Raw genomic sequence first — 24,964 nt, 5'->3', positions numbered from 1 at the left:
AAGCCACCAGTGCACATCCACTGAGAATGGACTTTACAGTGAAGTAGGAGACATCTTGTGTCCAGCAGGAAAACTTTAGAAATGAACAACATTTACATATTCAGAGACTCTGGAATTTTGCCTTGTTAAGGTGTGTGTGAAAATATACTTTTTTGTAGAAATCAGACACACATTATTGTTCCAAGCAGACTAATCGTACATTTGTCCTAATACATGTCTGGAGGGGATCTTTATTTCTTCATGCACTGTTTTGAGGTTTTGACAAGAAGTCATACAAGTTGTGTTCCTTATTGCAGCCTGACTCTGTGCCTTCCATGTAATCCTTGCATGAGCAGATTAAGATAAAATGGCCCCTGGGTACACACAAGTAGTAGCCCCCCTCTTAACCTTTAAAGTCACTTCAGGCAGAGACTCTTGCTTAGGGGCCTGACCTGTTTAGTCCCCTGGGTCCAGCAAGCCTGCGGTTTTGCAGCTCAGACTTTTGCGAGTCAGAGAATTGACTAACGAGAGGAGGAAAAATGTTCATGGGAACAAAGCTTACTGTGTGTTTTGAAAACATGCACATAGTCCCTCAGTGCCTTCTCTTTTATCCTCCTGAAGCAGAAAATATTTCCTCTGGTGTATACTAGTTTTAGCCAGTACTTCTCAGATCGTCTCTGTATTTGATCCAAACAAACATGGTAAGTGAGTGGGTCAAGGAATGCACATGCTCCTTGTGAACTGGGGTAAACTTTCTGTTCAGTGCACACTGGAGGGGGTAGTTTTTCAGTGGGAGGTTGGATGAGGATACTAAAAAGTTGGTAAAAACGGCTACCTCCTAATGTTATCATAAATGCTGGGGTGTCAGCTGTAAAAATGCAGATACTAGAGACTAGAGGTGCTGTCCTCTATTCAGATATACTGCAGTAAGATTCCAGTGTAGGCAAATGTCTTCCTGCTGAAGTGTCTTTGAAAAGCCAACCAACATATCTCCAACATATCACCCGTTGTTCACCTCTTTTCTCCTGTCTGTCTTCTCCAGGTGTGTAAGCGCATGGATATGATCTGCCAGCGTGTCCTGAACCAGGGCTTCCTGAAGGTGGAGCGTTACCACAGTCTGTGCCAGAGGCAAGTCAAAGCCCAGCTGCCCAGGTCAGTATCACACCAGGACCACTCTGCAGGAAACCCCCCTGCTGCTGAGCTTTAGCACATACTGTTCTGAAGGGACATTTTGCAGACTGGATTGGGGTTAGTGTCTTCGACTGTTTATCAGCTGTTTGGGACTTTGTGCCCCTTGTGATCGGCGGTGGTATTGCAGGGGGTTGGTGGAAGCATTCAGAAATAAATAGGTAGATGTTAGAGATGAAAGATCTGGATTTTTGGATGGATACGATAACCAGTAATTACCTGCTTCTCTTGGCTGATACCGATAAGATAACAGATATTTTTTTATTTTAAAAAGGAGTTAACAACATGTCGTGTATGCTGAATGATGTATTATTTAATATTCCATATTTTTGGTCTAACCAAATTCAACAGACATCACTATTCTCTTATATGACTCTTCATAAGTTTATTAAACTAAACAAACATACTTTATGTTTGTAAAAGCCAGTAAAAAATCCAAATGAATTATTATCCATATCAACTGGTATTTTATCGGCTGTAATTTAATTATCCCACTCATTTCTAATAATATAAATTTCCAAGTATTGACCAATAATTTCTGTTCCCATAATTATTGTGCATTCCTAATATATAGAGATGTTTTTTTCAAATTAAAATGAGATATTACTAATATATATCTATTTTCCCATTGAAATTATCCTAATTGGATTACTTAAGAAACTTAATGTGTGTCTAATTTGAATTTCTTACAACGCCGACAGCAATAACAAAAAAAACTTGACTCTGAGCTTCCAACTCATCTGCGCTGGCTGTGTAGTGACGGCAGCAGCCTCAGTTCTCTCTACACTGGATGTGTTCAACCACAGCACTGCAGTGCACTCACAGACTGTAAATGACAAGCTGATGTATGGCCGTGTTAACACTAGGGATGGGAATTCTGCTTATTTTTTATAGATTCCCTTACTGATTCCTGGTCGATTTCCTGTGTGGAAAAAACGTAACGTAGGCCTTCACAGCACCAGTGTTATTGTAATATAGGATGTCAAATACATAGTATTCCTGGAGAAACCCATGTTGCTTCGAAAGATGTTTCAGCATATTGTTAATGTTTCCATCCTCACTTAAAAGTATGATTTTACAGACACTATCACTGCTGTCATATTTCTTCATCAAATGAAGCCATGCTTTGTTCCTCTCCGCCATGACTCCTTCTTGTTGCAGGTTTCCAGCAGCATACATGCATGAGGTGCCCCGACTTAAGATTTTCTAGTACTAATTGTACTAGTAGTAGTTCAAGCCATGAGTCGACTAATTGTCGCATGTTTATGATATTATTTGTGCTTCCATTGCCTGCTCGCCTGGATCTAGTTCTGGTTCCCCTGCCCCCAGCCTGAAACCCCCCTCCTAACAGCAGTCCAACTCTCCTATGCCAGTAGTGTAAACAAACCTCCCCCTGTCCTTCGAGCTTCACAGTCAAGGGTACAGTCATCTAATAGGACCACTAAGTAGCTAATGCCTGCTAGTACAGTTTGCATATGCAACAGAGCACCGGTAATTGACTCCCTTTGTTTCAAGAGAAAGGGTCTGTGTGTGTTGTTCCCTGATAGTTTCATCCTGTGACAAGGCGCAGCTCCCGAACGGAGTTCATGTTGTTCTTCTTTGATTTTGTGATTATCCGACTAATGAAAAGTGGGCTGACTAAGGCTGTTCACAGCAACTAACTGTTGACTATTAAGGGCATAGTTTTGCTCTAGTACACTAGTGTCAGAAAAATATGCCGGCATCGAAGCATGAAGCTCTGAAGCATACAATTCTGATGGATCGGACAATTTGGAACCTGTTCTCAATTCCCATCACTAGTTAACAACTGTAGTACCTTAAACTGAAGCTACTGTACCTGTTCACCGTCACCAGACACAAACAGGTGACAGCCCACCGAGAAAGGCAGAAGTGAACAACCACTGCTGACAGTTTTTAGTTTATTTTCCAGATGTAATCAACAGGCTCTGTGTAGGAATGTGTCTCTTGAGGTTCATCACTAGGAGTCTGATACTTGCCTCGCCTGTGTAACAGTCAGTTTCACCTCAGCTCCAACTGTGGTTCTTCTTGATATTTCTGACATCACTGAACTGGCAGAAGTGTATGTGAGCAGTTGATTTGATTCAAGGCTCTACGGAAACCTTATGAATACATCAATTCTGCATGACTGAGTTATACAAGAATACATTTTTTTTATTTAATGTTAACCAAAGCCATCAGTAAAGTTGTGATGAAAACCTGTCTTCACCGCTGTGTTCTGTCATTAATTGTGTCCAGGCGAGAGTCAGAGAGGAGAAACCACTCACTGGCCCGTCATGCTGACATCCTGGCCGCCGTGGAGACCCGCCTCTCTCTGCTCAACATGACCTTCATGAAATATGTCGACTCCAACCTCTGCTGCTTCATCCCCGGAAAGGTTAGCTCATTTGCCTCTGGGCCACAGCAATAGTCTTCCAGACAGAGGAGCATCTGAAATGCCTCATTACAGCAGCAAGCTCGCACTAATGAGGTGACGTCTAAGTTAGTGAGGAGGAAGGAATCAGATTTACCAACAAATCCTTTAGAACACTGGTTCTCAAACTGTGGTACGTGCACCCCTAGTAGTACGCAAGCTCCCTCTAGTGGTACATACAGTTGTCACAATACTAGTATTAAAAACAGATTTTATTAGATTTTAAACCTCTTTCTATTCCATAGCATAGTACCTTGTTAAACAGGTGAATAATGTAATATAAATACTACTTATAATAAATTAGCATCATTAACATTGGATTGACCCAGGAATCTAGCGTTATATAACACAAAACAATACAAACAAACAATAGATACTATATCAACCAAGTAATTTTATAAAGCTGAAACAGAATTCCAAATAAAAATACAGAAACCATGAGATCCCTGAAATGTAATATAATTTGTAAGACATCCGTCCTTAGTTAGGATCTAAACTGTGTTGGTAAGATAGTGAGCAGAGGTAAAGTGAATGCTTAAAAAACTGGTCCATTCAGCATTCAACAGTCAACAATAAATAATCTTCTTATTAGGAATAAACCTGCCTCCTGTGAACCGCCAGTAGATGAATAGGGTCGGCCTACATTACTGTATTTTAATGTCAGCCATAATGGTGGTACTAATATTCATGTGTGTGCACGCAGTGTAAAAAGACTGATCTAGATTGGTAGTTCGCTTGCAAGTCATGATGGGACGGTTATAGATAATTTTTTTCCATCTTAACTGAATCATCTGGTATGTTCTATGCCAGTGTTAGCTCAATTATAGTCTTTATGTATTTGTTAAAACAGATCTATTTGTATTAATTGATCATATCTGGTCTGAATTTCCTCAAAATTACTTCAATATCAAAATGAGTGTTAGCAGTTATATACTCTCACCATGAACATTTCCTTCATGTTTATAACATTTGTTTCATAATAAAAATCTACTCGTGTGTAGCACGCTCAATTCTACAGATCTGGCTGTGAAGAATTCTGATAGCTGTCAGGTGTGTTATACTGGATGCAGTTCTCAGACCTGCCCAGCAGAGGACCCATTGAGCTTACGATGGGTGTAATAAAGCCATCAGGGTTTCAGTCATATCTGTTGTGTATCTTCTGAATTTCTGTCTTATTTGCGATGTCCTGATTATGTGCTGTCACATGTTTGTCAGGTGATAGATGAGATTTACCGCGTTCTGCGATATGTGAACTCCACTCGAGCCCCACAGCGGGCTCACGAGGTCCTGCAGGAGCTGAGGGATATCTCTTCCATGGCCATGGAGTACTTTGATGAGAAGATTGTCCCCATCCTGAAGAAGAAGCTGCCGGGGGCCGACCTGTCCGGCCGTCTCATTGGCTCTGCACCAGGTAACGGCCCTGGCTCATTTAGTTAAAAATTCACTCAACAACATCTCAGTGAGACAATAACAACATGTAAAAAAAAAAATGGCTCCTCTTTTGTCCTGCATCATGATTTAAATAGAAAAAAATTATTGTGGCAGAACATTGTTGAACATAGATCAGTGGTTCCAACCTGTCTCCTTCAGGGAGCCCTTTCCTATCAGTGAGTAAACTGACCAAGTCACATATTTTATGGATATTTCATATTATATTCAATAATAACAATGACAGTAGAGAACAGCTTTAAACTGTATAATGAACCCAAACAGTGAACACAATAACTGCAGGATGGTTGTGTAAAACCAGAGATTTGGATGAATTATTTCCTGTGAATGTTGATCAGAAAAGAGTTTCCCTGATATTGGATAACTTAATTTTTTTATATACTATCTAAACTTACAGAATCTTCACAGAAATGGTGGTAATGCTGTGATATAGGCCTTTCTTACACATCTTAAAATCAAGAAAGCCTCCCCACCCCCAGGTTGGGAACTGCTGAAGATCAAAAGCTTTGAAGAGTGTTGAGACATTAACTATTCAACATGTTCTCTTTGTGTATCATTGACACACATTGGACTAATTATGGATGGAGAAACTGCATGCTGATGCTTCCAAATAAGTCGACAAATTGGTTAGTTTATCAAAGAAAGAAAGAAATCAATTATTCATTTATGAACCAGAAATGCCAAACATTTTGTCTTCTGCCTCTGTTTCTTTGTTTTATCTCATGCTACATTGAATATATTTTAGATTTTGATCGGTTGGACAAAACCAGTCATTTTAAGATGTCCCCTTTGGCTCTTGCCAGTGGTTGTGGGGCATTTTATTTAATAAACAAGTAATTAATTGACAGATTAATCAACAACAAAACAATTTGTATTCAAACATTTGTATTGGCTTTTTTTAAATGCAAAACATACGCTACATACAATGGACAATCCCACAAACAATATTCACAAGCTATAGAGAAACAAAACAATGACAAAAACAGTACACATATAACAGAGAGTCGGTTCCCTGTTTAATTGTAGTCCTGTTTCAGTATCTCCAACATGTGCCTTCCAGACTATAAAATCCTTGGGTGGATCCCCTGGTTGGGTACTTTAGCTTCTCAGGCTTTAAATGTGTCATCACGTCTCTAACCCAGTGCCTGTGTGTAGGAGGGGCGCCTGATTCCCAGTTAAATAAAATAATGCGTTGTCAATAGCGATGAAAAGGCTATGGTGTCTGACTGGGCAACACACCTCCACGATCTGCTATTAAAACAGCAATCATTAGTTTTTAGCTGCAGTTAGGGCGGTTTGCCATAGTCTGGGTCCCTTTGTTCCCTCCAAACAGATATAACTTAAGCCAAAATAAAAGGTCTTGTTACATTTTTACTTTTTCCCTGCAGGATCTTGTCTTTTTTTGTTTTCTGTGCAGCAGTAAAATCCTGTAGTCCTCTGACCCTCTGTCCTGTTCCCCTCAGTGGCAGGTCCATCCACCTCCCTGACCACCATGTCCCTGCTGGCCAAGAACACACCGTCGCGCTCTGAGATGACTAAGGTGCAGCAGCAGGTGAAAGTGAATGGGGCGTCAATGACGGTGCTGCGGAGGGAGATGCAGGAAATTCGCGTCAAGCAGCTGGAGCAGCAGAAGCAGCTGCAGGACCAGGAACAGAAGCTGCTGGAACAGACCCAGGTGATCGCCGAGCAGAACGCCCGCCTCGCCGAGCTGGAGCACAAGCTCCGCGAACTGATGGACAGTAGCGCCGCAGCCATGGGAGGACCCAGGCCCGGCACAGCCGTCCCCTCCACATCCAGCACCGCTGCCGTGTCTTCCACTGTTGCCAGCACGTCTGCTACCGCGTTGGCAAGTGGCAGTGCGGCCGCAGCCTCCCTACCCAGAGAGCCAGAGGGCGAGGCAGGGTCATCACTCAAACGCACCAGAAAGAGCTCAGACCTTCCACGACAGTCCAAACGGCTGCGCAGCAAGAAATAAGAGACTCAGTGTGTCATTTAGTTGAAGTTTTGTTTTTTGGTTTCTGGTCTGACTGATCACACCGTATACCCAATCCCCCCGCGTCACTCATCACCCATACTGTCTGTGAGATGAGTCAGGAGTATCCCTGTATGCTTTGCTTTACCAGTGTTCTCTCTCTGCTCTGTACATGGGACTTGACAAGAAGAACAATATAGAATATCACCAGACTTATCCTTACAGGGCTTCTTAGCCACCTAACTAAATCCGAATATAGGCAGGTGGTCGGCCATTTGCAGCTAAGAAGACTATTTATTGAAGGTTACATTAAAATGACTGTACAGCTTTTTAATGTAGATGATTTTCTAAGAGGTTCATGTTTGCAAAAAATTTGGTTTGACATAAACGGGAAATCAGTCGGTTGGTGAAATTGATTAATAGAGGTCACATTGTTCGTGTGATTAATGCAATTCTTGTTTTATCATTTCAGAAACACAGGAGTCATGACAGGCCTTAAATCACAACATTAACGCAGTCGCATGTTATCAGTAATCAGCAATCTCATTTCCATTTTCATGTGGGTCTAAAACAGTCTAAATCCACAAGCATTCATTTCGTTCACAGTTGCTTCTTCCTAACTCCGGTTAAGTGCAATAAAAAACATCTAAAAAGTAATTTATATTCCTTGCCTGTAGCTTGGTTGGAAAAGAAAGGATGGAGTCTTAAGGAAGTAAAAAGGGCGGCATTCCCCACTTGAAAAAATGGAGGTAGATGTTTGCGAGGGGATTTTCCTTTCCACTGTGCCTCAGCAACCACTGACAGATATCATTGTCCTCTGATCCCTAGACATTCAGCAGTGTTGTGTGTGAAAATAATAATTTCTTTAAAAGGGTTTCAGCGAGAGCAGACCTTTCGGCCCACCTGATGTTCTTGTTTGTCTTTTACCTGCTGTCCAGTGGCGAAACAATGTTTGGCATCTATCCTTTTAGGATCATACCAGTGTTTTTACATATTTTATTCTCTGTTATTACAAAAATGGGAAAAATACAACTTGCATCTGCACAATCATGCTTCATTTTATAGCAGCAATTTCTATCGAAATCACTGTTCTAAAGTCTGACAAAAGATATTAACTCATCAACCACATCTAATAAGTGGACCTTTTTTTTCTTTTTTAATCAATCTTCTGTTTCCAATTCCACAAAATCAAGATCCACTTCCTAGCTTTTTTTTTTTTCTACAGTGCTTTCAAGCTGCTCCAGGTAGGGCTGTGAATTGGCAAGAATCTGGCGATACGATGTGTATCACTTTACAGTGGCTGCGATTCAATATATTGTACCGTAAGCAAGGTGATGTATTGCATTAGCATTTATCATAGTCCCTGTAACATCCAAAATCATAGTCCTTTACAACACTGCTAGTGGTTGGGGGTTTAAACACCAATCGATAGTGTTTTTGAAAATCAATACAATATATCGCGATACTCAAGTGTATCGATATTTTCTTATGCCCCTATTTTTATTTTTCAACCGGTTGCGGTTGAAGTTTTGCAGTTTCTAGTGACTGTCAGATCATCATATAAAGTGTTGACATGATCATGTTGCAGATTGCTGTTACACTCAAACACTCAGTGTTTCCCTGGCTAATAGTTGTAGCAAATGGATGAAAATTGAGAAAAACACTTTTATGGTCCTTTTTAAAAGTCAAAGTAGAACTTGTATAATTCTTTTTTTTTATTTTTTAAAAAGTACACTATATATGTGATGACATTCAAGCGTTATGTTCACGCAAATGGAAAATCTCACTTAATCTCTAGTGCCATGCTGATTGTTTTTGTTTTGTCCACCTTTTAACAAGGCAAGCAAATGGAATTTAGCTGCATGGATATACACCACCAGAGCGAAGTGAGAATATATTGTGCCACTTTTTTTTCTATGTTGCAACTTTAAAATTAAATCTAAAATCAGCCTGTCGGAGGTGGTATAAGGGAATTACCAGAACTTCTGACTGGTTTGCAGTGACGGTGGAGGGGTGCTCAGCAGAATGGCTCAGAGTAAGATTAGTCTCCCCGGCTGTTGTTTAAGAAGCGTCGCCCAGCTCCCCTGTGCAGCGGTACTCTTCCCCTCTCATGTGAGGCTAGGTTAGCTGTGAGCCCATATTGTGGCAGCACGTTTGTTTTCTTCGTTTGAAGCTTTTCTGTTGTTTGGATGACCTGAACCACTCATGGCATGAACTTTTGGTAAAGAAACTTTGGGAATGCAGTTCACGTCTTGGTGAACACTAGCGTGTATTATAACGACACTGGGCAGAAAAACACAAGATGATGTAATCTAGTGGCTTAATTTGAGACTGCGTCTCAGTTTAGAAAATTGTACTGTAATCTTCATGTACTTTAAAGTGTAGATTGTGAATTATTTCATGTATGTATACCAAGAAAACTATCTTTTGAGTTGGCCAACTTGGGGCTAACTGTACGGTTTTGTTGCACACATTACTGTTACAACTGTACAAATCAAACCTATTAAAGCTCAACTTAACTTATCCACACATCTCTGTATGTTTGCACCCATTACAAGCTGTTTTTACAGCAGTCATAATTTATATATAAATGGGTACTCCAATGATTTTAGTTTTGTACAGTTGATGCACTCTTTCAAACTGTCTACACCCATGCTAGAGTCTCACTGAGGCTGCTGGTAGTCTGAGCTAAAATGCAGATGCAAAGCAATATAATATTAACCATGTTCACCAGCTTGATGTATTAGCATTATAGCATTAGCAACTGGCTCAAATACATCTTAGGCTTATGGGAATGTTTGTAGTTTTGCAGGTATTTGGCAAGTGGCAACCTCAGTGGCTGCAAATAAAGCCAACACAAGTGCCAAAACTGCAGTTCCTTTAACGGCCACTAGAGGCTGGCTCCAGCAGTCAGTCAATCTCCATAAGGCCCCATATTAAAATGCCCAACTTTACAGCCAAAACAGTTTTGGTCTCTATAGCTAATTAGGGGGCGCCAAGATAGCTAACATGGTAGCGCTGGCACCCGATGTACCAAGGCTGAGTCCTTGCTGCAGCAGCGCAGGGTTCAAATCCAACCTGTGACCCTTTGATGCCTGTCATTCCCTCTCTCTGACCCCCTTTTCCTGGTTATCTTCAGCTATCACTATCAATTAAAGGCAAAGCAAAAAAAGACTTTAAAAAAATAAAGATTCATTGATATTAAGGCTTAGATTTATGCGTAATTAGGGAGTGGCCGCTTTGAGTGACAGGTGGGTGCCGTCAGAGGCGGCCGTTTTTAGTAACCAGGCTTCATTCAGCCCAATTCAGCTCCACCCACGCTCCACGCATTTTTTGATTGTGTCATGGTAACCCATACTACCAGTACCCACTCTAAGTGTCCTTTTCACATGGTTTTAAATGACCAGTGTGTATGATTTAGTGGCAACTAGTGATGAAGTTGCAAATTGCAATCAATTGAAAACCACTTCCCAAGCATGTGGCTTTGAAAAATGTGCCCTATCTAACTGTAACATTGTAGCTATAACATTGAGTACAGGTCACATACTGTAGCAGAATGTTCCACATGATTAGTGTTATTCAGGAACAGTGAGATTAAACACAGTGTTTGGTGTTGGTGTTAACAGAATATTCATTGTAATGCCATCATTTTCTCTCGCCCTCAGCTTCCTGTGGAACAAAACAGGAAATGTTCCATTGTCTTTATGTTCTACAACAGCGATAGCAGCCCTGTACTCAGATAAGCTGAAGAGGAACTGCTTGAATTTTTAACGGCCTTACGGCCAGAGGTGAGTCTACATCATTTCATACAGATACTTTAATTCCTTCTAAGTATCTCTTATATCAAAGTCAGCACTTTCACTCAGTATCCATAAAAGATTTGCCAAGATTCAGCACCCTTGGTTCATAATTTATGATTTGTGTCTTTATTTGTAAAGTATTTATTTCACAGCCAATTTACATTTCTGAAATATAATATTTAAAAAAATTATTTTAAATTTCTTGTTAATGAAGAGTTCCCAACACATTTTACTGGTTCCATTAAATAAATAAAAGGTAAATAATGAGAGCCTAAGAAGTAAGAAAGAATAGAATATGTTAAGATAGCAGATATAAATGTTTCATCATTATGCTTTAGTTTAACATCATTCAATCATTTCATCTTTTTCCATACACAGGGTCCAAACTACGGGGGAGCCAGGGAAGCTTGGCTCTTCTTAATAAGACACGAGCTCCCTTGAAAATATGATTTGTAATATTTTGGGGCTTCTCTAAAATATTGACCGTATGATATATTTGCCATTCATTTCTATCTTTCTGTATCTTCATCATCAGGGATCATGTTTAAAATCTGACATGAGGGTGAGCTCATTCATTTTAATACAGATACTGGCAAGCATTCTATTCTTGCCATTGTATCACATCAAGATCAGAAAAAAACAATAACCAAAAATCCACCAGAAAATTACAATAATCTAAAGACCCCTTTGACCCATAAACGAAGTTGGGGGATGTCTTGCAACAAAGTTCCCCATCAGGAATCAATCGTACACGGTATGTGCCAGACTACACCCAACTAACACCTTCTGGGACCCCTTTAAAACCACATGCCAGTGTGCCAGAGTGTCTTCAAGAGGTGTGAAGATTATGAATTACAGTGACTGGAGAATAACAGTAATTGTCTTTGCTTTCCACATGATTACACTCTCCCAGTTGTCCCAGTTAGGCTTGATGAGATCCCTCAGGGCTTTATATGAAGGGACACTATTCTCCTTTGTTGCACATACAGCTCTGGTGTTGTTGGTGAGGAATATTCTCAGGCTGTTGTATATCATTCTCACTCTGGTCAGTGGGGACTGATGACTGACACTGATGCAGCTGCCATGTATGGACTACACTCATAAAGCAACTTTAAAATCTTAATAGACAAAGCGTTTTAGATTTGAAGTGTGTTAAGTTTACACTGGGAATTTGTTCAAATTCTTTATTTTCTGATGCCGTAGCAGTCAACTATTCCGACACCCAGGACTGTAGCTACCATTGAGTACACAGAGGTCTTGTCCTCTCTATTGTTTCTGGACACGGTCTTAAAGCTGCAGTAGGTAATTTTTATAAAAAAATAACTTTTTGTAATATTAACTAAAACTTTTACTATACACTGACACAAGTACATAATCTGTGAAAAAAAATCAGGTTCCTCTTAGTGCTTCTAATGGCATTTGTTAGAATCCACCGGGCCTGAACAAAAATAGCCAATCAGAGCACTAGAGAGATAGAAAGACACTTTGGGTTAGAGGCTTTAAGATGGTTGATCGTTGGGTCTCATTCTCAGATTCCTAAAGCGTTTTTATATGGCACCAAGGGAATGAGACACTCAGCTATCTTCCTTGGCTCTGATTGGTTGTTTTTGTTTCACAGATTATCTGTCTCATGTTACACTGTCAGGATATAGTGAAAGTTTCAGCAAATGTGACAAGATATTTTTATAAAAATTGCTTTGATAGGCATGATTAAAGTAATTAGGCCTATATTAAACAGTTTCATTGCTATTAAAGACACAAGTTCAATTAAGCTTTTTATAGCAACAAACTGCTGCAATAGTTAATAGTCTGGCTAACAATGAAAGGAGGATGAGCTGCTGTTATGTAATTGTAATTGGACATGTTATATAGCGACGGCCTGCCGGTGGGAGGAGCTGCGGAGAGCGGGCAGAGCCGACAGATGTTCGGGCAGGTCACACTCACTGACTGAGGAGAGGAGGAGGAGGACCGTAGAGGAGAACCACAGAAGAGAACCACAGAAGTTCTCTTTTGAAACGACCGTGTGATATTTGGATACTTACCTGTTTGAGGAAGTTGTTTGAAAGAGTAATAAAAAAGATGGGGAACCGGGTCGCCCGTGAAGACTACGAGTGGGTGTATACGGACCAGCCGCATGCCGACAGGAGAAAAGAGATCCTGGGTGAGCTAACTCTACCTTCCGTTAGCAAGTTTTGGATAAACCTATTTAACTGAAGTCAGATATAACTGTTGCCTCAGCTGGGTGTCTGTTGGGAGTTCTAGCGATAGTTAAACATGTGATGGTGCTTTAAATAGCTATACTACCACCAGAGTAGCTGGCTCGGTTTGCTAACTAAACGTTAGCTAACGGTTTCATATCCGCCGGGCATTTGCTAGAAGTGCTAGCGAGCAGACACAGGTTAATGTCGGTGAATAGTTAACGACCGTTCTACTGACTGACCGCCACCACCAATGGCTGTTTTATAAACATGTAACGTAGATATGTAACGTTGTGTATGTAATTTACAAGCTAGTTGCAGCTTGTTAGCTTAATGATATATTAGCAGTGCAGCGTTACAGGAGTCACTTCGCCACTCCCTGAAATGGCTAAAGTGACTGTGGAGCTTCCCGCAGCAGAAGTTGCGGTAACGGTTCACACGGTGCCGGAGATGGACGGCGTTACACCACAACGGAACACTAGAAAGACACGTCTGTGTAGTCAGTAATGTAATCCAAGAATGTTAAGTAGCGGGATTACTTTACGTTACTTCCAATGATCTCATCACATTCTACAAGACAAAAGAACAGTTTAAGCTTTTGAAGAGAAAAAGGACAGATTTTTAGCATCAAAAATGTTTTTAAAGAAACTGATGCATGTTAAAATTGTACTCCTGCTAAATAACTTCTTACTAAATGTAACTGTAATCTGATTACTAACTTTTTTGTATCCTTATGTCAGTTACATAACCGTTACTCCCTATGAGACGGAGTGGCATTTTTGTTTTAAAAATTGATGAAAAGATTAAATGATAAACAATTAATTTTCTGCCATCTCAGCTATAATTCTAACAATGGATTTGTGTTAGTCTTTGGGGTTCGGGCTGTCGGTAGGACAAACAAGACATTTGAATGTCTAACCTGGGTCTGTTGTAAATTGCGATGATGTAACCAGATAATTAATTGATTAAGACAATAAGCAGGACAGCCATAGAAAGTGTTAATTGTTAAACTGTAACTATACCGCTTTCGGTAAAGTTAAGTTCAGTCCAGCACCTTTGCTATTTTTACAAACCTTTGGATCTTTATTATAAGTCACTGTACGTTGTAATTGCTGTATGAACATTGAGAAATAAGAAATTAAGAAAATTAAGCACTTAATGATTGAACTTTAATGGAGGCTTGAATCTAGGGGAAGCCCGATATGCAGTGCTCCATTTATTTTGCGGCAAACACAAAAGGCCTCCTTGTGTCAAAGTGCCCTTTTATGGAAGTCAGGTGATCTGCCTGTGACCAGAACTTTGTTTTGGAGGATTGACGACGTCTACATTTCTGTAGATTTTGTATTTTCAATGTCTTTTCACTGTTAACATAACACACACTCAAGTCAATTAGGCGACACAAAGTACTGCCATTGTGCTGGGAGTGAGAGCCCATCCGTTGATAAAAGATACTCATTGACAGCAGGGCTGTCTCCTGGGCTCAATTATTCATGTTAGTACATCCTGAAAGCAGCAGTGTCAGGAGGCTCAGCCACTGCTACAGGATGGATTAGTAAGGCTGCTGTGAATGTGTTTTCACATGTAGCAGACATGGTGTCTAAAGAGCAGCAGTTTACTTAGAGCTGGCTATGAAACCTCCAAGCTCATAGAGTTATATCCATGCTGAAAGTTTAAAGTGTCTTCTTGGTACTGGTGCTGAAACTATTGTACCGGCACCAGTATTCAAAATGTTCAAAACGCCACTCAGCTTTTTTTTATATGGTTAAGCTTACCAGCAGTGTTTCTTACTGGTTGACTTATTATAGAAAACAAATGGACACCACAAACGGAGAAACATGAACCACGTACCCAGGATCTGTAAATGAGTTTACAGCTTTGCTGTTTGCTGAGACTAACCAGTTCTCAGGCAGAAGGAATGCGCACTTGTTTGTTCTCGACAACTCTTGAAAGCAAGTGAAAGAGAAAGCAAGATGTAGGCATACATCTTGGAGGCTCCTGTGCTCGTGGGACAGAGTCGGAGAGATACAGTAGTTATCAGAAGGTTGACCGTATGTTGTCAGCAGGATGAAGGTGGACTGTAAGTGCTAGGCTTCATAGATGAATAGAGACTCAGACAGACCCCAGGGCTCAAAATGAACTTTTTTACTTGTTTATTTCTAACTAATTAAGACTGCAGTGCAAATCCAAGCCTGTTTCTGATTGCAGTGGAAATGTACATACACACTTTGAATGTTATTATTTAGCCAAATAATCACAAACTCATTACAGTGACATTGTATATTTGAAGTAAATAGTTCTAGAAAGCAGCAGTGAAGGTCATACAAACTATTTACATATTTACAAGCTCAAACAAACTATTTACATATGAGCTATAGCAAAACCCTAATTCAAAGATCCAGAGATAAAGAGTGAGGGCTAAGGACAAACAAATGATTCACATATTTATAAGATACGGGAACACCCTAATTCAGAGAGAAAGAGTGAGTGAGAAGATCAAACGTGCTCCACACGCCACATCCACTGACTGCGTGCACACAGCACAAGAGGAGAGGTAGAGGCCCCGGTGCTGGTATGGCAGAAGAGCTGTGGGCTGAGATTACTGTGAGTAGCTTGCATAGGATATCTGAATATGTGTCTTGCCTTTCCTAATGGTCTGAATATGTCGCTAAGCTAGAAAGGAAGTTGCCAACACAGGGACTCTCTGTGATTGGTTTTTGTATGTAAACATGGCTGTGACATCTGTAATTTGACCAGTTAAAATCATATATATTCCATAACATTTTACACTGTAAAGAATTGCCTCACGTTGTATCTTTGTGGCCCACGGAATGATTAACAGGTACTTACCATTATCAAAGAGTTTAAGTTTGGATTTGATGTCATCTGGAAGGTTATTCCAGAGAAATGACGAGGCATAAGGAAAGGCCCTGCAATTAAACTATTTTATTTTTTCATATGTTTATTGGCAGTAGGCGTAAAAATATGGATTCATCAATGCATTGCAATATCGATTCATTAAATCCTCTGAATCGATTCAAGCCCCTGGCCAGTGGGGGTGGGGTGAGCTTAGTCTAAAGGTCAGCACATTGTTAAACACATCAGTTGTCTTATCAACACTTGGTTTTTTGCAAAGTCAGCCACCGTTAAAACAGCATGACATGGCTTACACCTTGACCTGAAAGAATGGCTCTCACCAGCCAGTCTGTGTCTTTGCAGGTAGACACATTTAAACATTTTGGCAAAGGAGTGGGTGTGAAAATGAGTCAATCCTGACTTCACCTGGAAGATCTCAGTGGTTTTAGTGTTGATCAGTGTATGGATAGATAGATGTTTGATCATATCACACACCACAGTGGAAGATCGCGTGACATGATCGAAAGCTCCAGTGCTGTTATTAAGTGGCCCGGGTGAGATTGTTTTGTCAACTATCAAATAAGTGAGCTAAGTAAAGTAAAATGGATGGAAATATTTACATAACAGTGAGTTAAAACAATACAATGACAGAATAACAAATGTACATACGTATATACGATTTATACACGATTGGGAAGACTGTACAACTGTTGATGATTTACAGCAACTGCTGAGTGTTAGCAGAATGTTAGTTCTAAGCAAAGAAACAGGTCAGCACTTTCAGCATGTGGTCTATATACCTGCTGTACGTTTTGCAGTGTTCAGTAGACGTTCAAAATCACAAATACAGCTCAGTATGCAGTGTAAGAGGATCTGTATTTGATTAATGACGGTGATGATGGTGCAGAGTGGCTAACACATGAGTGATGTGGAAGGTATGTAGGAAGTCAGCTGATAACTACACACTGCTGTCAGCTTCCACAGTGCCTCTTGTCATTAAACAAACACACAGCTCACAGCTTGATCCATCAGAATTTTATATGAGAATGAAACACTGCAACCGCAATGTCATGCAATGGGGAAGAGATAAACCATAGCTGTTACTGCTGGAGATGATTGACAGGGTTCTGGTATTTGGAGAGTCGAGGCTGACCCGATGACCTGAATCATTTAACCATTAATTTACCCTAACAGCCTGGCTGCTTCACGCAGGAGAGACACAAAGTACATGCCTCAATACTGGGCAGGGTGCAACACTAAGGATTGCCTGGGGCAACGCTTTTAGATTGAGTTGTTTTGTAGTTGATGGATGCTGCTTAAGAATTAGATTAGATTAGATAGATAGATACTTTATTCATCCCCAAGGGGAAATTCACAAAGGGTTAGGGTTCGACTTATTGGCATTATTGTACTTTGTGTCTTAATGTTTTTTTTGGTCTTTTAATAATCTTTGTTATTTTATAACCACTAATAAATGAAACTATTTGTAAAAATTGACTTTGGGCAAGTAGTGTTTAGACCCACTTGCCCAACCAGACATGTTAAAATAAAAAATTAACATTGAACACTAGTAATAATTTTCACTGGCTAGTCTGGTGGATTATTGCTCAAAATCTTTGAGTGTCCTCAAACTTGTGCAAAAGGCCTGGAGCTGAATTACGTCTTCAGCAAGTCACCTGAAATCCCTTTACATGTTTACTGTTCTTTAATCTCCCATCAGTGAGTAAGATAAGAAAGATCTGATAACAGGATTTACTTCATAGCTACAGCCTACATCTCTATTGCTGCCCCAGTTAGAGAGGTGAGAGACAAAAGTTGCAAATATCAGCTGTCTGCCAGCAGTCTGTGGTATTTGAAGGATAAAATTTCCATTTTCTTTCAATTAATAATGTAAAATAAGATAAATATCTCCAAATGGTAATGACCACTTAGGATGTTAGCTAACAGGATCTGAACTGGCTTGGTTTCTCTTTCATTCTCTTTTATTACAACAGTGTTCAATCGCAATAAAGTGTGACCCACTTATTCTTTTGATTAAAAAAATATTGATTATATACATCTTCATATTAATTCTTGATAAGATGACTTGCAACACATTAGTAAATGTAGCAGGTGAACAGAAATATAGTAATTGACAGCAGATTTATAATTTGTCTATTAATTTACCATAAAAGATCATGTAAGAAGATCACATAAATATCAACCAGTTAGAAGGAATCTTTAGTATTTGAGGGAACATAAGGGGCCTAGTAGCGAAATCATGAATGTCATACGACTAATGTGAGCTACTTTTCAGAGCCTATGACTTATTGTTTTTTTTTTTTTAAATCGGGCCAGTGGGTATCAGAATGTTGTGCAGAGTACTGGTTGTGCCACGGCACTGCAGGTGACGGATTTTTACTGCTGCCTTATCGGAGAATGGAATGGTAAAACACATTTCACAAGGGGCCAATCAGTAGTTGACTCAGCTACACTGAAATGTGTCTCTGTACACAGCATGCTTTTCTTTATAGTTGAACAAATAATGCAGACGTATCAAAGCTCTGTTCTTTTCACATTGACACATCCGCTGATTGAAATCTGATACAGTTTGATTTCCAGCATATGAATCCTCACTGAATTGAACTCTTGCTTTTCTCCTGCAGCCAAATACCCAGAAATCAAGTCGTTGATGGGTCCGGACCCGAGGCTGAAATGGATTGTGTGCATGATGGTGGCTATACAGTTTTTAGCTTTCTACCTGGTCAAAGACTTGGACTGGAAATGGGTTTTGTTCTGGACTTATGCCTTCGGGAGCTGTATCAACCACTCAATGACCCTTGCTATTCACGAGGTCTCCCACAACACGGCCTTTGGAAACAACAAGGCCATGTGGAACCGCTACTTTGCCATGTTTGCCAACCTGCCCATCGGCCTGCCCTACTCTGCCTCCTTCAAACGCTATCACCTGGACCACCACCGCTACCTGGGAGGAGACGGCGTAGATGTAGACATCCCCACTGAGTTCGAAGGCTGGTTCTTCTGCACGCGTTTCCGCAAGTTCGTCTGGATTATTTTGCAGCCGTTGTTCTATGCCATCCGGCCCCTGTGCATCAACCCCAAACCCATCACTCAGCTGGAGCTGACCAACGTGGCCGTACAGCTCATCTTTGACTTCCTGCTTTACTGGCTGTGGGGGGCCAAGCCCGTGGTCTACATGCTGGCCGGCTCCATGTTGGGCATGGGCTTGCACCCGATCTCCGGTCACTTCATAGCTGAGCACTACATGTTCCTCAAGGGTCACGAGACATACTCTTACTACGGCTCCCTCAACCTGCTCACCTTCAATGTGGGCTACCACAACGAGCACCATGATTTCCCCAGCATCCCAGGACGCAGACTGCCCATGGTTAGTACAGCTGGGTGACTAGACCCCAACTGGTCGAGGCAGACGACCACCCACCTAGAGCCGAAGGGTCTGTCCAAGGTTTCTGCCTGTTAAAAGGCAGTTTTTCCTTGCCCCCGTCGCCAAGGTCTTGCTCATGGTGGTACTGTTGGGGGTATCTGTAAATGTTAAAAAGGAGTTCGTCTACCTCCTGCCTCTATTTGAAAAGTGTCCTGAGATAACTTCTGTTATGAATTGGCGCTATACAAATAAAATTGTTACCCAGAGTTTTTTTCACAGCAGCCATTTTTGACATGAAATGGTAGGGTAAAGTAGTATCATTGATAACACCCGTGTTTACCCTACTATTTGATGTCAAAACGGCTACTGTGAAAAAGGTCTGTTGTTACCCACAAGTGGCAGACTTTTGAGTCAGTCCGCACTGTCGGTAACACTTCCTTCCTTGAGGTTAGTAAAAAAGAAAAGAATTTGGGTGGAGACAAATGCGTCTAGGCAGGCAGCTTAACTAAATCCTCTGACAAACAGTGAATGTGCAACTGTGGCCGTGTGGTGTTTCACTGTCTCAGGGTAAAGTCTGGTTGCTGTACTATATGCAGGCGTTTTTGCCCCAATCTCTTCTTGCCTCTTTGGTTAACTTAATGACCAAACCCACTTGGATAGTTTGCTAGTTAGATTGTCATTGACCACGTAGCATTAAAAACAACACAAGACAACTGATAAGAATCAAGAATGCAGCACCAACAAGACGGAGATTTTAGTTTACTAAGCCAATCTTGAGACAAAGGGAGTTCTAACCAGAGAGGGTTAGATATTGAGATAACACCAATTAAATCAGTGTCTTTATGATGAGATAATTAGGTCATGGTGGTGGGTCCAAAAGGAATGTATCTACCTTTGATCCTTCTCACTTCTTTTGTTACATTTGTAGATATGGGTTGTGAACACTTAAAATCAGGTTCTTTCAGTAAGTGTGTGTAAGGACTGTAAATGTACACTCCCTGATTATTATTATCATTAGATTCAATCTGCCTGATTTAGGTACAGCGAAAAATACAGTAACAAAGTGGATATAGGTACTCGGCACAGGTCAGTCAGTTCTCCCCGGCCACTGCTGTGTAGATTAATGCAATTGCATGCTAACCTTAATGTGCTAAAGTGATAGACTTTACATGTAAACAGCTAGCATTTAACATGCTATAAATTCATACTTAAAGTTAACAGGTAAATGCTAAATGTGTATATGTATATATTTTTACTATTTTTACTATAGATTTGAAGAGGGTCAGAAATGAATACCTGCCAAGCATCGAATGTTTTATATAATCAGCAGAAAGATAAACTGAAATCTTCGGCAGTAAAGATAAGACACTATAAAACAAGAATTATCTACTGAATAGAGCTGTAAACACATCATCCAGTGCGGGGGGCACGTGACAAAAAGCCTGTAAAAAGATACTGTCGTTCATTCACTACATACTGGAGGCAGACTGAAACAGCAGCACAAGGGTTTGCCACTGGGAGTTTTTGCATTTGGTAATTGTTTATTATGAGGCTCAGTCATTTCCTGGAAGGAAGTATGCAGTGGGATTCTAATTATTGGAATAATTGGAATGTCCAAGAAAAAATATTAATTCATTATTAATTTATTATTGGAAATGTTATTCTATATATATGGTCTGTTGAATTGTATAGTTGCCTGTAGACAGATTACTAGAAACTAATTGACCTCAGTGAGAACCTCAGCTTCCTCCTTTCCTGTATGTAGATATGCTATGTGCTAGGCTAGTCTGTGTTGAAAATACATTATGAAGATGGTTAAAAGATAAAAATAATGTGCATTTATAGTCACATCTTAAGTTAGCTTAAGTTAGCTAGTTAGTTTGGTGTTTTTCTACAGAGCCAAACGCTAGATAGCTTATCTACAATAAAAGTTAGCTAGCTAGTTAGCTAACTTTTGCTCACATTAGCTAACTTAAGCTATACAGTGTATGTCACTTTCATCGTTTAACCATCATCGAAATGTGGTGTTTGCAACATAGATTAGCCTAGCACATAGCATATCTAATACAGGAGAGGAGGAAGCTGACTGAGGTTTAAAAGGGGCGGAGCTTATGAAGGGTCTACTGGGAGTGGACCAATTGATCACCGCCTGTATTTTCACATTTCACATTCTTTTTTCAACAATAGGGAATTACAGACCTGTAAGATAAAGCGTTAGCATGTTTTTTTATTTTGATTTAACTATTTAAGCTATAAAACACAACACATTCTCCTAAAATTGAGGGTTTTACACCAGTAGCATTACAGAATTAGATTGATATCCACAGGCTTTATCAGCTCTGTCCACCCACAGTTAATCACATTAATCAGCGGGCTGTCAGAGCCGCATTAAAAGCACCCAACCCTGCTGTTTGACTGTGTGGAAACAAAAGTGAAAGTATAAAATGATCACTATGTTTCAAACATGAAAGCATGCACAGGACTCTGTGAAACATGAACTGTCTGAAATGTTCTTTTTGCTTTCCAGGTGAAGAAAATAGCAGCAGAGTATTACGATGACCTGCCTCAGTACACGTCGTGGGTCAAGGTCCTGTACGACTTCATCATGGACGACGCGCTGAGCCCGTACTCTCGAATCAAGAGGAAGCTGAAGGGAGACGTCAAGCAGGAGTAACTTCCACCGAAAGCTTCTCAGGAACAAAGCAGCAGCGTCCCGGCTCACCCAATAAACCTAACAGCTTCCTGCATATTAATCCGTTCAGAGGTTGTGTGTGTGGGTTGAGAACACCGTTTGATGATTTGGTAACCAGGTCCTTCTGTTAGACTGAAGGTACAAGAGGTTATTGTTTGTTACCTCGGACTGGTTGCACAAAGACTTCAACAGTTCAACTTGAGATAGATGTCTAATTTGTTGCGTATTCTGAGCGAAGTCTGGATGGATTGTTGTGATAGTGGGTTCAGACACTCCTGCCCCCCTCAGGATGAAGTATGAATTATATTGGTGATCTCCCGACTTTTTCAAGATGTAAATTTGAAGGCAGCTCTTTCATGGCTGTCAGAAATTGAGTGCTCTTCACACGTCAGCTCTGCCCCCCCGAGTGGTAAACATTGAGCCACATTGTCCTCTGCTTGTCTGCAGCTTAACTCAGTCTTTATTGGAGTGTTTTAGCTTACATTAGGCTAGCAAGATCAAACTAGTTTTATCTGAAGATGTCTTTATGCAACCAGCCCCAGAAACCATCAGATAGCTACGACAGCTGAACGTGAGGCCACACATTGTTGGAGCGCCTCCTCCAGTTTGGAACCTGCCACAGAGATTAACTGTACACAGCTGAATGAACATAGACCTCCCTCCATTATGGACTCTACAGGTCAACATGAAAGCAGCCGTGTGTATGTGTGTGTGTCAGTCAAAGTTCAAAACTGAGTTAATCCCCTCATATAGATCCCCCCCATGCCGTCATGTGAGTGTGGTCCGGTCTGTTTGATATCCCTTGTATTGAGTTCATGAGGAGGCTTGTGTTGGTTGCTTTATGTGTTATGTACAAGTTAGCGTTTTTTTTTCCCTCCCTCAACCACTCTGCTTTTTAACGTGCACTTTATTGTACCCCATTACACAACCTGTTGCCACGCTTCCATACAAAGTGTGAAATAAGAGTCGGTTGGAGGTTGTGTGTGAGATGAAAGTGTATTCTGATCAGTGCCTCTGAGCTTAATTAATTTAAATTGTATGAATTTGTTCACTTGCTGTCGGCTGTAGCTAGCACTGAGGTCATGTCCTCTGTGTCTTATGTTTGAAATCGGGACATGAAGCAACCTGGAACAAAATGAAATATGGTTACTGCTAAATTGGTTGATTCTACTGTAGCATTTTTATATTCAATAGTTAACTACCTTAAAGCCAATGAGTACTATTTCCCATTTAGAATGTTATTCCTGGCAGTGAAGAGGAGGCTTTGAAAGCCAGGTGCCTCAAACTCAAATTACTTGGGGGCCAAGGGCTCTCCCCTAGGGTTTCCAAATAAATGTATTGTTTCCCGACATAACCCGGAGCGTAATCTGGTCTGGCTTTATCCATTTGTCTACAAAAGTTCTGTTGGATCCTTGACATTTCTATTATTATAAATTTATAAAGACCACACAGTGGAAAATAAAAACCCTGCTTCTGTAAAACATGCAAAATTTCATTTGCATGTTAAATAAACAGCTATTCAATTTCCACTCCAGTGTGTCACGCTTGTCTGTTTGTTGCAGTCGACCTTACAATGCGCCCCTCCTGATCGAGTGACCAGCTGAGGGTGATAGCTGTGGGCTGAACTAGAGCCCGACCAATATCATCTGAAGATATCCGCCTACGATATCATTGAGTGGGTCGCTACAGCTCCAGAACAACTTTGGAATGATAATGTAACATCGATGGAGAGCATCCACACATCAGCATCAGACAGTAACAATTGAGACAACAGGACTTATGTTTTAGTACAGAACTATACTGTATATGAAGCAGCTCCAGTTGGTTTATCCATCATCAACCAGACAGTCCGCAGTTAACTCAACACTTCCAACACAACTGAGCACAGTTCCTCTGCTGAGGAGTGTTGAAAGCACCAGAAAAAGCAAGTAAGTGGACTTTGAGTGGAGATTGTGTGGGACATCTTAAGGGTTTACATGATGTTTTTGTATCAGATTTAATTTTATTTAACATTTGTAAAAAAAGCCACCTGATTTACACAGTGTGTGGGGGAGCAACAACACCTTGAATGAAGAAGATTATTACTATTACTCATTGTATGAGTTTAAAATAAAAAAGTCATACTTCTTTATATCAGACTTTAAACTCAGAACTCAAATAATTTTTTTTCTCGTGGCTTTAATCTTCTTCTGTAAAGTACACCATTACAAACCACGGCCTGAATAATGACCTTAATGATTCTAGTTGTTATTACTACTAACAAAGTCAGCATTATTACTGGACTGGATCAGTCTACAGGCATTTATTTCTCTGGTAAAGCCTGCTTGAAACTGCAGGAAAGAGTTAAAGGTTCCCTGTTATGTACAGTAGGTTGCAGTCAGAAGGCCCAGTTTGGAGAAGCAGACAGGAGAACCAGCACAAAGGCCAAGTGATGTACTGCTGCGGGTGGGGGCAGCAGAAAAACACATTTTAGCCCCATAAACGCTTTATCAGATTAAGTGTACACTGATCACAGTCAGACGTCTATATGTTCAAATACTATGTATGTGCTGGTGTTTGTTAAACCAGTGGTTCTTAAAAAAAATTTCATTTATGGACCCCCTTTGAAAGATTCCTGTATAAAGAGGCATAATACAGCACAACCTTGTAACCAAAAACACTTAAATGCTTAATTTCAAATGTTTAGAATTCATCAGTAAATCCATGGCAAACCAGTTTTTGTCATCATGCAATAACGTTAAGACGAGAGTGAGATTGCATTGAACTGCATATTTTATTTATTTAGGTTTTAGGGCAGCATATTGAATATAAAACCATTTACATTTTTATTGGACTTATTGTAGTATAATTATTTGATGAATTATGCATGATTATATTGACTATACTATATTTTTAAATTAACATTTTATGACAAATTCACGTACTGCCTGCAGTATTCCAAAGTACCTCTAGGTGATCCCCCATTTGAAAAACAGTGTTAGACTGGTGTTTGTTTCCCAGCCTTTTTTCTTAGGGGA

The 24,964-nt window shown here is 40.3% G+C and overlaps 2 protein-coding genes across 3 annotated transcripts; both read left to right on the top strand.

The window, feature by feature from the left end:
• Positions 1-1,021: 1,021 nt before the first annotated feature.
• On the top strand, positions 1,022-9,544 carry fbxo28 (F-box protein 28; the record flags this gene model as incomplete). The annotated part of the gene is given in 4 exon segments (XM_035663430.1): positions 1,022-1,131; positions 3,424-3,562; positions 4,814-5,009; positions 6,511-9,544. Coding segments are annotated over 4 exon segments (957 nt in total), but the record flags the coding sequence as incomplete, so codon positions are not given.
• A 3,179-nt stretch (positions 9,545-12,723) lies between these two features.
• Positions 12,724-23,459, top strand: degs1 (delta(4)-desaturase, sphingolipid 1). Of its 2 annotated transcripts, none has more exons than XM_035663449.1 (3): positions 12,724-12,980; positions 18,516-19,258; positions 21,783-23,458. In XM_035663449.1, the coding sequence occupies exons 1-3, from the start codon at positions 12,899-12,901 to the stop codon at positions 21,927-21,929; spliced, it is 972 nt and encodes a 323-aa protein (XP_035519342.1). In that variant the 5' UTR covers positions 12,724-12,898; the 3' UTR covers positions 21,930-23,458. The 2 variants fall into 2 exon arrangements, with proteins under 2 accessions (XP_035519342.1, XP_035519343.1); XM_035663450.1 differs by lacking the exon at positions 12,724-12,980 and adding an exon at positions 15,334-15,618 and having other exon boundaries at positions 21,783-23,459.
• The last annotated feature ends 1,505 nt before the right edge of the window (positions 23,460-24,964 follow it).

The sequence above is a fragment of the Morone saxatilis genome, unplaced genomic scaffold (genome assembly GCF_004916995.1).
Source record: "Morone saxatilis isolate NCDOM2014 unplaced genomic scaffold, NCSU_SB_2.0 Contig19, whole genome shotgun sequence".
Taxonomy (NCBI): domain Eukaryota; kingdom Metazoa; phylum Chordata; class Actinopteri; family Moronidae; genus Morone; species Morone saxatilis.
The sequence above is the reverse complement of the archived record's forward strand: the minus strand, read 5'-3'. Positions and strand labels throughout refer to the sequence as shown.

Excerpts from the sequence above, each read along its gene's own strand:
- degs1 (XM_035663449.1), top strand. The coding sequence starts at position 12,899 with ATGGGGAACCGGGTCGCCCGTGAAGACTACGAGTGGGTGTATACGGAC. Across the intron at positions 12,981-18,515 it reads CAGGAGAAAAGAGATCCTGG|CCAAATACCCAGAAATCAAG; the intron begins GTGAGCTAACTC and ends TTTCTCCTGCAG. Across the intron at positions 19,259-21,782 it reads CAGGACGCAGACTGCCCATG|GTGAAGAAAATAGCAGCAGA; the intron begins GTTAGTACAGCT and ends TTTGCTTTCCAG.